General features: G+C 39.7%; 1 protein-coding gene and 1 pseudogene across 1 annotated transcript; both read left to right on the top strand.

Annotated features, from left to right (window-relative positions):
• Positions 1-4,466: 4,466 nt before the first annotated feature.
• LOC132210733 (troponin C, skeletal muscle-like) lies at positions 4,467-7,229 on the top strand (annotated as a pseudogene).
• A 2,863-nt stretch (positions 7,230-10,092) lies between these two features.
• Positions 10,093-12,576, top strand: LOC132210732 (troponin C, skeletal muscle-like). Its single transcript, XM_059652650.1, has 3 exons — positions 10,093-10,250; positions 12,021-12,157; positions 12,257-12,576. The coding sequence occupies exons 1-3, from the start codon at positions 10,093-10,095 to the stop codon at positions 12,286-12,288; spliced, it is 327 nt and encodes a 108-aa protein (XP_059508633.1). The 3' UTR covers positions 12,289-12,576.
• The last annotated feature ends 297 nt before the right edge of the window (positions 12,577-12,873 follow it).

Here is a 12,873-nt window from a genome sequence, read left to right as displayed (position 1 = left end):
TGCAGTGGGTTACAGGGAAAACTGATGGCGGACGAGTCAGTCCTCAGGGGTCAAAGGAAATTGATGTGGTGCAAGAAAGTAAACAAATAAACCAAAATGAGCCTCAGCCAGGTGTGCCTCTAGCTAAACAAATATTAAAAAGGAAAGAAAATAGAGTACACTGAGTACATAGAGTACAAATCTCACCGTGTTTAGCACCATCTTTAGAGACATGTAAACGGTGTTTGTGCCTGGGTCCAACACAATTTCTTCAAACCTGAATTGAGGTAGAAATACAGAAACATTTGGTGCAAGAAACGTTTCCAGCAAAACTAGCAACTGTCAAACATGTATTGAAATTTGTTTCATCTGCATCATATGTCACATGCAGTTACTTTCATCATTTCATAAAAAGGGTTGAAGTGGCACTGGAGATCGTGCTACCAGGTTTTATGAGGATGAGACTAGAAATCCTCAGGTATACACCGAGGGAAAAGATTGACAGTTGAGTCTATTTTCGCTTCAATAAAGAAGATAGAACAGAGAACATTACAGTGCAGCACAGGCCATTCGGTCCTCGATGTTGCGCTGATCTGTGAAACCAATCTGAAGCCCATCTAACTTACACTATTCCATTATCATCCATATGTATATCCAATGACAATTTAAATGCCCTTAAATTTGGTGAGTCCACTACTGTTGCAAGCAGGTGGTGACACAAATACGGATGCAAAGTTCATAGATATTTTGACAACATGGGCAGACAGCATGTTTTCACTTCAGGGAGATGGGAAGATTGTGGAACTATCACTGGACTAAGGAGCCAGTGGCCCATGCTGATGCTCCAGGAGCAAGCTTTGAAATCGCATCCTGTCAGCTGTTGAATTAGAAATCTCAGTCAAAAAACCTGTAGCATAACCTTAAGGATGACTGTGACAATTGCCACTGATTATTGTGAAAGCCTCTCTGATTCACTTGAGTCCTTTATGGAAGACAATCCACCATCCTTACCTCTCTGGTCTGAAAGTGTCTCCAGTTCACTAGAATTGTGTCTGATGTGTAACTGCATTCTGGAATTACTCAACGAGCAAGTCCATTCGAGAGCAATTCGGCATGGACAACAATGCCGCCCTTGTCAGATCCATGTAAAAAGCTACGGAGGGCATAAGTAGAGACAATCATCCGAAGATACTTCAAACAAAAACTGCCATGACCAAAAATGTCGAAACAAAAATGTATTCAAGATTACAATACCAATTAAAGGGAAGCGAGGCATGGATTGAATGTAATAGAAGTTTATAAAGACAAATTCTTTGAAATTGCATTCAGAGTAGAGGGCACACTATTCTGTTCAGGACTTGAGTAATTTGAGACATTGTGTGGGAAGTGTAGCTTTCTCGGATTGAACAGATGACTTTAGACCTGAGGTTTCTGAAGCTCAGGATGGACCTGATCTTTTCTCATGCAGCAACTTCTATTTTGGTCAGTAGGATAACTTGACTGGATTGGGGACATTCATACTTTTCTTGCTGACTCCAGCAATGCTGATGGTTTCATCGATCGTCATGAGCTGAATGTTGTCATCAATGCTATTGGGAAACATTTTGCAGAGGAGGAAATTCATGAATTCATGAAACAATCGGACAAGAACAATGATGGGAAACTTGATGTTTGTTGTATGTCCAAATAATAAAAACAAATTCATTAGTGATACTATATTGGTTTAGTATTGAGTATTTAAAAGAATCATATACCTTCCTCTGTCTACAGAATGGGTGAAGATGATGGAGAAGACCCAATAAGTAACCAGCGTCCCTCAGCAATCCATTATGATTCAACAAGTTAATGAATTCCTGGCTGCTACAGTTTTTTTCTTTGTGAGGAAGACGTAACTCCTATGAACGAAATGCTTTGTCATTTTGTTACCGGCACGGAACACTGCACAGTTTATTTGCAACCCTTTCCTAATAAATCTAATCTCAATGTTTTTCCAACCAATTGTTGTTGCATTTCATTTAGTGAATGCCACGGATTCTGTAGATTTTTGTTCTCTATTTTTAGCAGTTGACAATGTTCAATTATATCATTCAAAAGAGTTTTCTATATTGGCACCAAAACCATTTCCAGTTAAATGGTACATCTTTCATGAACACAGCATATCTTAAACAGGTGTTAAAGATATGCAGTATTTTGAAAGGGTATTCAGTATTTTATGAAGGAAATGCAGTCATCAAACTGCATACACAAAGCCCACAGAAGTAGATAACCTGTTTTTGTGATATTATGAGGAATAAATATTGGCCTCTCCTGCTTGTCTTTTAAATCATGTTAGAGGATCCACAGATCGTGGCTGTCATCCAAAAGAAAAAGTATCTGAGAAGCAACACACCCTTGGTATTACACTGGGCGCTCGTCAGCAGGTTCGAGTGTTAGACGAGAAACCACTACTTGACATTCAGACATGAGTGCATCAAACAGAGCCACAGCTCAGTCATTAGCACAACAAGCTGCAGTTGGTGAACATTTACTCAAATGATTGTTATGAGTGATCCATTGTGCCTTTATGTTTAACGATAGAATCATTACAGTGTGGAAGCAGGCTATTCAGCCCATCAAGCCCACACCACTCGTCCACAGAGCATCCCACGCTCTCCCCTGTACTTGTAACCCTGCATCGCCCATGGTTAATTCATCTAACCTACTCTCCCCGAGATACTATGGGCAACTTAGCATGGCCAAACTGGCCAAAATGCATGTCTTTGGACTATGGGAAGGAACTGGAGCAACTGGGGGAAACACATGGACACAGGGAGAATGTGCAAACTCCACACAGACAGTTGGCCAAGAGTGGAATTGAACACAGCTCCCTGTCACTGTGAGGAAGCAGTGCTAACCACTGAGACACCATGCAACCCTTAGAATTACAGGGAAAGACAAGATGGCAATTGCCTCACAACATTTAAAGCATGAAACACATGCAGTAAATCAAGGAACAAGTCGTATAACAATACATTTATCACAATAATTCTGCAAAACAAGCTGCAGTTGGTGAAAGTTCACTTAAAGAATTGTTATGAGTAAGCCATTGCACCATTATGTTTAATCGTAGAATACTAACAGTGTGGAAACAGGCTGCATTGTCCATCACATTTACACCAACACTCTATGGACCATCCCTCACGCAACTCTTTCCTTGTAACCTTGCATTTCCCATGGTTAATTCATAGAATCTACCCTCCCCAAGATACCATGCGCAATTTAGCATGGCCTGCTCACCTAGCATGCACATCTTTGGCCTGCAGGAATTAAATGGAGTAACCAGAGGAAACCCACATAGACACAGGGAGAATGTGCAAACTCCACGCAGACAGTTGGCCAAGGGTGGAATTGAACTCAGCTCTACGTGAGGCAACAGTGCAAACCACTGATACACTGTGCAACACTTAGTGTTGAAGGCAAAAAGAGGTGACAATTGCCTCAAACAACTTAAAGTATGAAACTCACACATGAAATCAAGGAACAAGTAGTGTAACAATACACTCAGCACCATTTACAAGATGCATTACAGAAACTCACCAAGGTTCAGTCGAAAAAATATGCTTATCCCATGAACTTTACCACCTGGAAATAGAACGGCAGCAAGTACATGGGAACACCACCACCTGCACATTCCCCTGCAAGACACTCACCATCCTGACTTGGAACTATATCTCCATTTACACCATGTCTTTGTGTCATTGCAGACATTGTGAGCTGACTTGCACTAAATGGATGGCAGTGGCTCAAGACATTCAACCAAAACGTCACAAGTGAATAGTAGGCACATCCAGGTGATAGTACCTCGCTATATATTTATCTACGTGCTGAACAGATATCAAGACCAGCCTGCTTGGAGGAAAATTCTTACCTCGAGGCAGGCACTCACAGCATCCGGAAGTTGGCACGGGGAGGTGAAGAAGTCTCACAGGGTGATGGAATCATGAAATTTCCAAAAGCATTTCCTGTGCTGGGTTCTCAATGGGGGCCTTCATTGTTTAATTTTGCAGATTTCAGAGGCCTGTCATTTAACTTCTCCACCCGGCCATCTTTCGTACAAAAGAAAGATCTGTGATGCAATGAAAGACAGGGAAATTTGATGACAGAAGAGTCAGTCTTCTGGGGCCAAAGCAAATTGATTTGGGGCAAGAAAGCAAACAAATAAACCAAAATGTGCCTGAAGCAGGTGTGCACCTTTACTGAACAAACATTCAAAAGGAAAGATTTGGAAACAAAATGGAGCACTCTGTGAAATGGAATGAAAAGTTGCAGCCGATGCAGCTATAAAATGCTTTATTGAAAGACAAGGCACAGTTTGTTACCTTGACCTTCCTTGGAACAGTGCAGCAGGCCAAGTCAATGTCAGCCAGAGAGCATCATGGTGAATTAAAATGACACGTCAAAGAAAGCACAGGGACATTCTTACGAGCTGCGTTGAAGTACTCGGCAAAATGGTCTTCCAGTTTGTGCGTTTGATCGTTCCAATGTACAGCAGAATCCAAATTGTGTTGTGCGTAACTTTACTCTGTGAAGTTATTTCTTCGACGAATCCTTCTGGAGCAGAGAAGAAAAATACTGGAGGTAAAAAAGCTGTTCTACTTTCTAGACTAAATTAAGAAGAACTGTAATGTTAACTATGATCATTATTCTTTATTTTTCTACTTGCTATCTGAAGGTAACGCACAACTTTTTAACTCTTTTTCAGTTACTAATTTGTACCTACATTTTTTGGGCGCAAGTACCTTTTATCAAGAAATGGGACATGCGTGGCAATGTTGTACATTTTCACTGTACTCCTGTAATACTGTACTTGAGTACACATGATAAAAAAATTCTAAATCTAATTGTAAATTATTTCATATCTTCACGATTTAGTACGCAACAGTTTACTTCATTTCACGTTTGCCTGATATCTTGGGTGTCCCAAAGATAGTCAATTCTCAGATTGCAATTGGTCTCAAAAAGGGTAACATGCAGCTTAAACATTAGCAGTTTCACTTCAAAAATCGTTTGGTTCACAAATATTCATGTTTAACAATGGACAGAGCTTACAACTGAGTGTGGTCTTAGGTAGCGGCACCATTGATTTTGAAGAGTTCTTAGTGACGATGGCGAGTCAAATGAGAGAAGAAGTGAAAGGATGTCTGACAAAGACATCGCAGAATTCTTTCGCGTATTTGATGGGTGAGTTTGAGATTCTACATGACTGGTATAAACATGATAGCGCAGCAATTCTATTTTGAGTTTGTTGATTCTCCGTTGTATGTATTGAAAAAGAGACAAGTTTCTAAAAGATCAGCAAAGCAATCAGAAAAACATCCCTGCTTCAAGGAAATGTAGGGTACGGGACCGATTAGCTCAGTTCCCTGGTTAACTGGTTTGCAAGGGAGAGCATACACAATAGTGTGGGTTTAATTCCTACACCAGCTCAAGTTACCGTGAATGACACCCCTCAACTCTCAACTCAGTCACAGTGACCGTCTGGTCGAACTCACCACCAATCATCTCTCTCTAATGAAATAGCAGCCACCTGATATGTTGACACAAAGGTGACTTTACCTTTTGCTTCATGTAAGTAAACCGTTGCAGCAAACGAGTATGTCAATGATACAAAATACTGCAGAAGCTGAAAAGATGAAATAATAATGAGAATCATTAATGTCACTCGCTTTAACACCATCTATCTAGAGAAGCAAAAAAGAGTCTGTGTTTTCAGCTCAATATAATTTCTTCATATCCAAAGTGAGGTAGAAGTGTGGAAACATTTGTTCCTAGAACATTCCTAGCAGGACTCGCAACTGGCAAACATGTATTGAAATTTGTTTCATTTACATTGCATGTGACATGGTGCACCTTTCATGATTTTATACTAAAAGATATCAGAGTTGCCTGGAGACAGTTCTTTGAGGATTGACCAGGTTGAGACTAAAAATCCTCAGCTTCACACATCAGGAAAGTATTAACAGTTGAGTCTATTGTCCCTTCAACAAAGAAGACTAAAGAGTGATCCATAGATATATGCAATACTCACAGATGTTTTGACAACTTTGACAGACAGCATGTTCTCACTTCAGGGAGATAGTAGCACAGTGGAAACGTCCCGGGCTAGCGAGCCAGTGGAGCCTGCTGATGCTCCAGAAACAAACTTTCAAATCTCATCCTGTGAGCTAGTGATATAGTAAACTCAATCAATACATCTGCAGCATAAAAGTGATGTGGTGATGATCGTGACAAGTGTTATTGATTGTTGTGAAAACCTATGTGGTTCACTTGTCTCTTTCAAGGAAGACAATCTGCCATCCTTACCTTGCTGGCCGGAATATATATCCAGACCAGTGGAACGTTGTCTGATTTGTAACTGCACTCTGAAATTACTGAACAAGCAACCCCATTAAAGAGCAATTAGGCATGGACAACAATGCAGTCCTTGTCAGCAACACACTTATCCACGTAAAAAGTGATGGAGAACATAAGAAGAGAAAATCAATCGAAGATTTTCAGAAGAAAACTGTCATGAACCAAATTGTGGACACAGCAAGTGTGATTCATTATTGTCACTGGAATGAAAGGGAAGCTAGTTCCAACTCAGAGAGTCAAAGGCTATAATGACAAATATTTTGTAATTGCTTTCAGAGCAGAGGGCACACGGTGCAATTCAGGCCTTGAGAAATTTGAGACATTGTGTGGGAAATATATCATTTTTGGATGGAACAGGTGAGTTTAGACCTAAGCTGTATGAAGCTGTTTCCTCAGATGATTGTACAACATATCTCGATTTGTTGTAAGCCAGTGATTAAAATGGATTACTTGATGAGATTAAACAATGTAAATTTCCAGACAGAAAGAAACTGAAATTAGATGAATATGATCTTTTCACTATTTCTATTTTGGTAATGTAGAAAACATTGCTGGATTGTGACATTCACACTTTTCTTGATGACTCTAGCAATGCTGACAGTCTCATTGATCGTGATGAGCTGAATATTGTCATCGAGGAGGCTGGGGAGCATGTTACCGAGGAGGAATTTCATGAATTCATCAGCGAGTGGGACAAGAACAGTGATGCAATCTTGATTTTGATGGTATGTGCAAATTTTTTAAAAATTAGCGATATTGTGTTGGTTTAGTATTGAGTATTTAAACTATTTAGGTTTTCAATCAAATATCTTCCAAACTTTTCAGAATGGTCGAAGTTGTTGCAGAATGTCCAGTAAAAAAGTCAACATCTGTCAGCCACCCATTATGATTCAACAATTTAATGAACTCTGTGCTGTCGCCCTTCTGCAGCCAACAGCCTCGGCATCTGAATACACTCAATGATTGCAAAAAATTCAAAATCTGTTCAACAGGACTGGAGCTACACATGTAACAAAGAGCTTCATATTTGCTGCAGTTCTTTCTTTGTGAGGAAGAAGCAATCTCCGATGAATGACAAGTTTCGGCATTTTGCGATCCATATGGAATACGGCACAATTTATTCACAACAATTTCCTTGCAAAGTTCTGATTGATTTTTCCAGACAGTTATTGTTGCATTTCACCTGGTCAATGACATGGATTCTCTGGATATTTATTCTCTATTTCCAGGAGGCAACAATGTTAAATTACACAACGAAAAATCAGTTTCTATATATTGGCAGCAAAACCATTTTCTTTATTTAGCACATCTTTCATGAACACAGCAGATCTTGACAGTTCTTCTAAATATTGAAGTATTTTGAAAGGGTATTCGGTATTTCATCAAGGATTCGCAGTCACCAACCTGCACACAGCAAATTCCACATCAGTACACAAGCCACTCTTCAGATGCTTGTGGACTAAATTTTTGCGTCTCCAGCCCTTCTTTTAAATCGTATCCCAGGATCCATAGATGATGGCTGTCATCCAAAAGACAAATTACCTGAAACTGCAACATTCCCATGGCCTTACACTGCCCATTAATCAGCAGCTTCAGGGTCCGACCAGAAAACTACAAATTTGAATTCACAGACAAGAATCATTCAAACTGAACCACAGCACAGTCTATAGCACAACAAGCTGCAGTTGGTGACAGTTCACTGAAATGATTGTTATGAGTAAACCATTGTGCTACTATGTTTAATCATAGAATCCCAACAGTGTGGAAACAGGCTACTTAGTCCATCAAGTCCACACCAACCCTCCAAAGAGCATCCCTCACTCTCCTCTATCCTTGTAACCCTGCATTTCCCATGGCTTATTCATCTAATCTACCCTCCCCAAGATACCATGGTCAATTTGGCATGGCTTGTTCGCCTAACATGCACATCTTTGTTCTACAGGAAGTAACTGCAGTAACCAGAGTAAACCCATGTACATTCAGGGAGAATGTGCAAACTCCACGCAGACAATTAGCCAAGGGTGGAATTGCACCCAGCTCTCTCTCACTGTTAGTCAGCAGTGCGAACCACTGTGCAACCCTCAGAGTTAGAGTCAAAATGAGATGGCATTGCCTCACACAATTTAAAGTATGAAACACAAAAATGAAATCAATGATCAAGTAGTTTAAAAATACATTCATCACCACATACAAGATGCAACACAGAAATTCACCAAGGTTCTGTTGAAAAAATATGCTTATCCCATGAACATTGCCACCTGGAAGTAGAATGGCAGCAAGTACATGGGAACACCACCACCTGCACATTCCATTCCAAGCCACTCACCTTCCTGACTTGGAACTATATCTCCATTCACACCATGACTTTGCATCAAGTACCTGGTACTCCCTCCATGCAGACATTGTGAGCTGACTTGCACTAAATGGATGGCAGTGGCTCAAGACATTCATCCAAAACAGTCACACGCGAATCGTAGGTACATCCAGGTGATAGTACTGCACAATATATTTATCTACGTGCTGGACAGATATCAAGACCAGCCTGCTTGGAGGAAAATTCTTACGTCGAGGCAGGCACTCACAGAATCTGGAAGTTGGCCTGGGGAGGTGAAGAAATCTCACAGCGTGATGGAATCATGAAAATTCCAAAAGCATTTCCTGTGCTGGGTTTTAGGTGGGGGCCTTCATTCTTTAATTTTGCAGATTTCAGAGGCCTGTGAATTTAGTTCTCCACCCGGCCATGTTTCGTACAAAAGAAAGATCTGTGATGCAATGAAAGACAGGGAAAATTGATGACAGAAGATTCAGTCTTCTGGGGCCAAAGGAAATTGATTTAGGGCAAGAAAGCAAACAAATAAGCCAATATGTGCCTGAAGCAGGTGTGCACCTTTACTGAACAAATATTCAAAAGGAAAGATTTGGAAACAAAATGTAGCACTCTGTGAAATGGAATGAAAAGTTGGAGCCCATGCAGCTATAAAATGCCTTATTGAAAGACAAGGCACAGCTTGTTACCTTGACCTTCCTTGGAACAGTGCAGCAGGCCAAGTCAATGTCAGCCAGAGAGCATCATGGTGAATTAAAATGACACGTCAAAGAAAGCACAGGGACATTCTTACGAGCTGCGTTGAAGTGCTCGGCAAAATGGTCTTCCAGTTTGTGTGTTTGATCGTTCCAAAGTACAGGAGAATTCAAATTGTGTCGTGTGTAATTTTACTCTGTGAAGTTATTTCTTTGACGATTCCTTCTGGAGCAGGTAAGAAAAATACTGGAGGTAAAAAAGCTGTTCTACTTTCTAGACTAAATTAAGAAGAACTGTAATGTTAACTATGATCTTTATTCTTTATTTTTCTACTTGCTATCTGAAGGTAATGCTTAACTTTTTAATTCTTTTACAGTTACTATTTTGTACCGACATTTTTTGGGCGCAACTACCTTTGATCCAGAAATGGGACATGCGTGGCAATGTTGTACATTTTCACTGTACGCCTGTAATACTGTACTTGAGTACACATGATAAAAAAATTCTACATCTAATTGTAAATTATTTCATATCTTCACGATTTAGTACGCAACAGTTTACTCCATTTCACATTTGACTGATATCTTGGGTGTCCCAAAGATAGTCAAATCTCAGATTGCAATTGGTCTCAAAAAGGGTAACATGCAGCTAAAACATGAGCAGTTTCTCTTCAAAAATCGTTTCGTTCACAAATATTCATGTTTAACAATGGACAGAGCTTACAACTGAGTGTGGTCTTAGGTAGCGGCACCATTGATTTTGAAGAGTTCTTGGTGACGATGGCGAGGCAGATGAGAGAAGAAGTGAAAGGAAAGTCTGATAAAGACATCGCAAAATTCATTCATGTATTTGATGGGTGAGTTTGAGCTTCTACATGACTGGTAGAAACATGATAGAGCAACAATTCTATTTAGAGTTTGTTGATTCTCCGTTGTATGTATTGAAAAAGAGACAAGTTTCTAAAAGATCAGCAAAGCAATCAGAAAAACATCCGTGCTTCAAGGAAATGTAGGGTACGGGGCCGATTAGCTCTGTTGCCTGGTTAGCTGGTTTGCAAGGCAGAGCATAAACAATAGTGTGGGTTTAATTCCTACACCACCTCAGGTTACCGTGCATGACTCCCCTCAACACTCAACTCAGTCACAGTGACCCTCTGGTCGAAGTCACCACCAATCATTTCTCGCTAATGAAATAGCAGCCACCTGATATGTTGACACAAAGGTCAATTTACCTTTTGCTTCATGTAAATAAACCATTGTAGCAAACAAGTATATCAATTATACAAAATACTTCAGAAGCTGAAAATATGAAATAATAATGAGAATCATTAATGTCACTTGCTTTAACACCATCTATATAGAGAAGAAAAAAAAGAGTCTGTGTTTTCACCTCAGTATAACTTCTTCATCTCCAAAGTGAGGTAGAAGTGTGGAAACATTTGTTCCTAGAACACTTCTAGCAGGACTCGCAACTGGCAAACATGTATGGAAATTTGTTTCATTTACATTGCATGTGACATGGTGCACCTTTCATGATCTTATACTGAAAGATATAAGAATTGCCTGGAGACAGTTCTTTGAGGATTTACCAGGTTGAGGCTAAAAATCCTCAGCTTCACACATCAGGAAAGTATTAACAGTTGAGACTATTTTCCCTTCAACAAAAAAGTCTAAAGGGTGATCCATAGATAGTTGCAATACTCACAGATGTTTTGAAAATGTGGATAGACAGCATGTTTTCACTTCAGGGAGGTACTAGCATAATGGAAATGTCTCAGACTAGCGAGCCAGTGGATCATGCTGATGCTCCAAGAACAAACTTTCAAATCTCATCCGGTGAGCTAGTGAAATAGAAAACTCAATCAATACATCTGCAGCATAAAACTGATGTCGTTGATGATAGTGAAAAGTCTGAGAGGTTGTTGTGAAAACCTATGTGGTTCACTTGTCTCCTTCAAGGAAGACAATCTGCCATCCTTACCTTGCTGGCCTGAATATATATCCAGACCAGTGGAACGCTGTCTGATTTGTAACTGCACTCTGAAATTACTGAACAAACAACTCCATTCAAGTGCAATTAGGCATGGACAACAATGCAGTCGTTGTCAGCAACACACTTATCCACGTAAAACGCGATGGAGAACATAAGTAGAGAATATCAACAGAAGATTTTCAGAAAACAAAACTGTCACGAACAAAATTGTGGAAGAGCACAAAGTGTGATTCAATATTATCATTTGAATGAAAGGGAAGCCATTACCAATTGAACTTAATTCAAGGTGATAATGTCAAATTATTTGTAATTGCTTTCAGAGCAGAGGGCACACTATTGAATTCAGGTCTTGAGAAATTTGAGACATTGTGTGCGAACTGTATCATTTTTGGATGAAAAAGGTGAGTTCAAGTGTGAGGTTTATGAAGCTATTTCCACATGTGTTCGTGCATGACATCTAGATTTGTTATAAGCCAGTTTTTAAATTGGATTACCTGATGAGATTAAATAATGTAAACTTCCAGACAGAAAGAAAGTGAAATTAGATGGATATGATCTTTTCTCAACTTCTATTTTGGTAAGGTAGATAACATTGCTGGATTGGGGACTTTCATACTTTTCTTGATGACTCTAGCCATGCTGACGGCTTCATCGAATGTTCTGAGCTGCATATTGCCATCATGGCTGCTGGGGAGCATGTTACAGAGGAGGAAATTCATGAACTCATCAGGGAGTGGGACAAGAACACTGATGGCAAACTTGACTTGGATGGTATGTGCAAATGTTTAAAAATTAGCGATATTGTGTGGGTTTATTACTGAGTATTTAAACTATGTCTGCTTTCAATCAAATGTCTTCCACCCTTTACAGAATGGTCAAAGTTGTTGAAGAATGACCAGTAAAACAGCCAACATCCCTCAGCAACCCACTGTGATACAACAATTTCATGACCTGTGTGTCGTCACCCTTCTCCGATCAACTGCCTAGACATCTGAAATACACTCAATGATTGCAAAGAATTCAAAATCTGATTGACAGGACTGGAGGTACATATATAGCAAAGAGCTTCATAGCTGCTGTAATTCTCTCTTTGTGAGGAAGAAGCAATCGCATATGTATGAAACGCTCAGTGATTTTCCTCTCAGCCTGGAACGCTGCACAATTTATTCAAAACCATTTCCTAATAAAGTTAATGCCAATTTTTTCCACCCAGTTGTTGCGTTTCACTTGTGAGTGACAGGGATTCTCTGGATATTTATCCTCTATTTCCAGCAGGCAACAAAATCAAATGAGAAAGTGAAAAAGCAGTTTCTATATATTGGCAGCAAAAACATTTTCTTGACATGGCACATCTTTAATGAACACAGCATATCTCGATAGTCATATAAATAGTGAAGTATTTTCAAAGGGTATTCAACACTTCATGAAGAATACTTCGTCAACAACCTGCACACAGCAAATTCTACATTCGTAGATAAGCCACTTTT

Source organism: Stegostoma tigrinum, chromosome 19 (assembly GCF_030684315.1).
Source record: "Stegostoma tigrinum isolate sSteTig4 chromosome 19, sSteTig4.hap1, whole genome shotgun sequence".
In the NCBI taxonomy this organism is placed as follows: Eukaryota; Metazoa; Chordata; class Chondrichthyes; order Orectolobiformes; family Stegostomatidae; genus Stegostoma; species Stegostoma tigrinum.
Note: the sequence above shows the minus strand (reverse complement) of the source record. Positions and strands in the feature narration are given on the sequence as shown.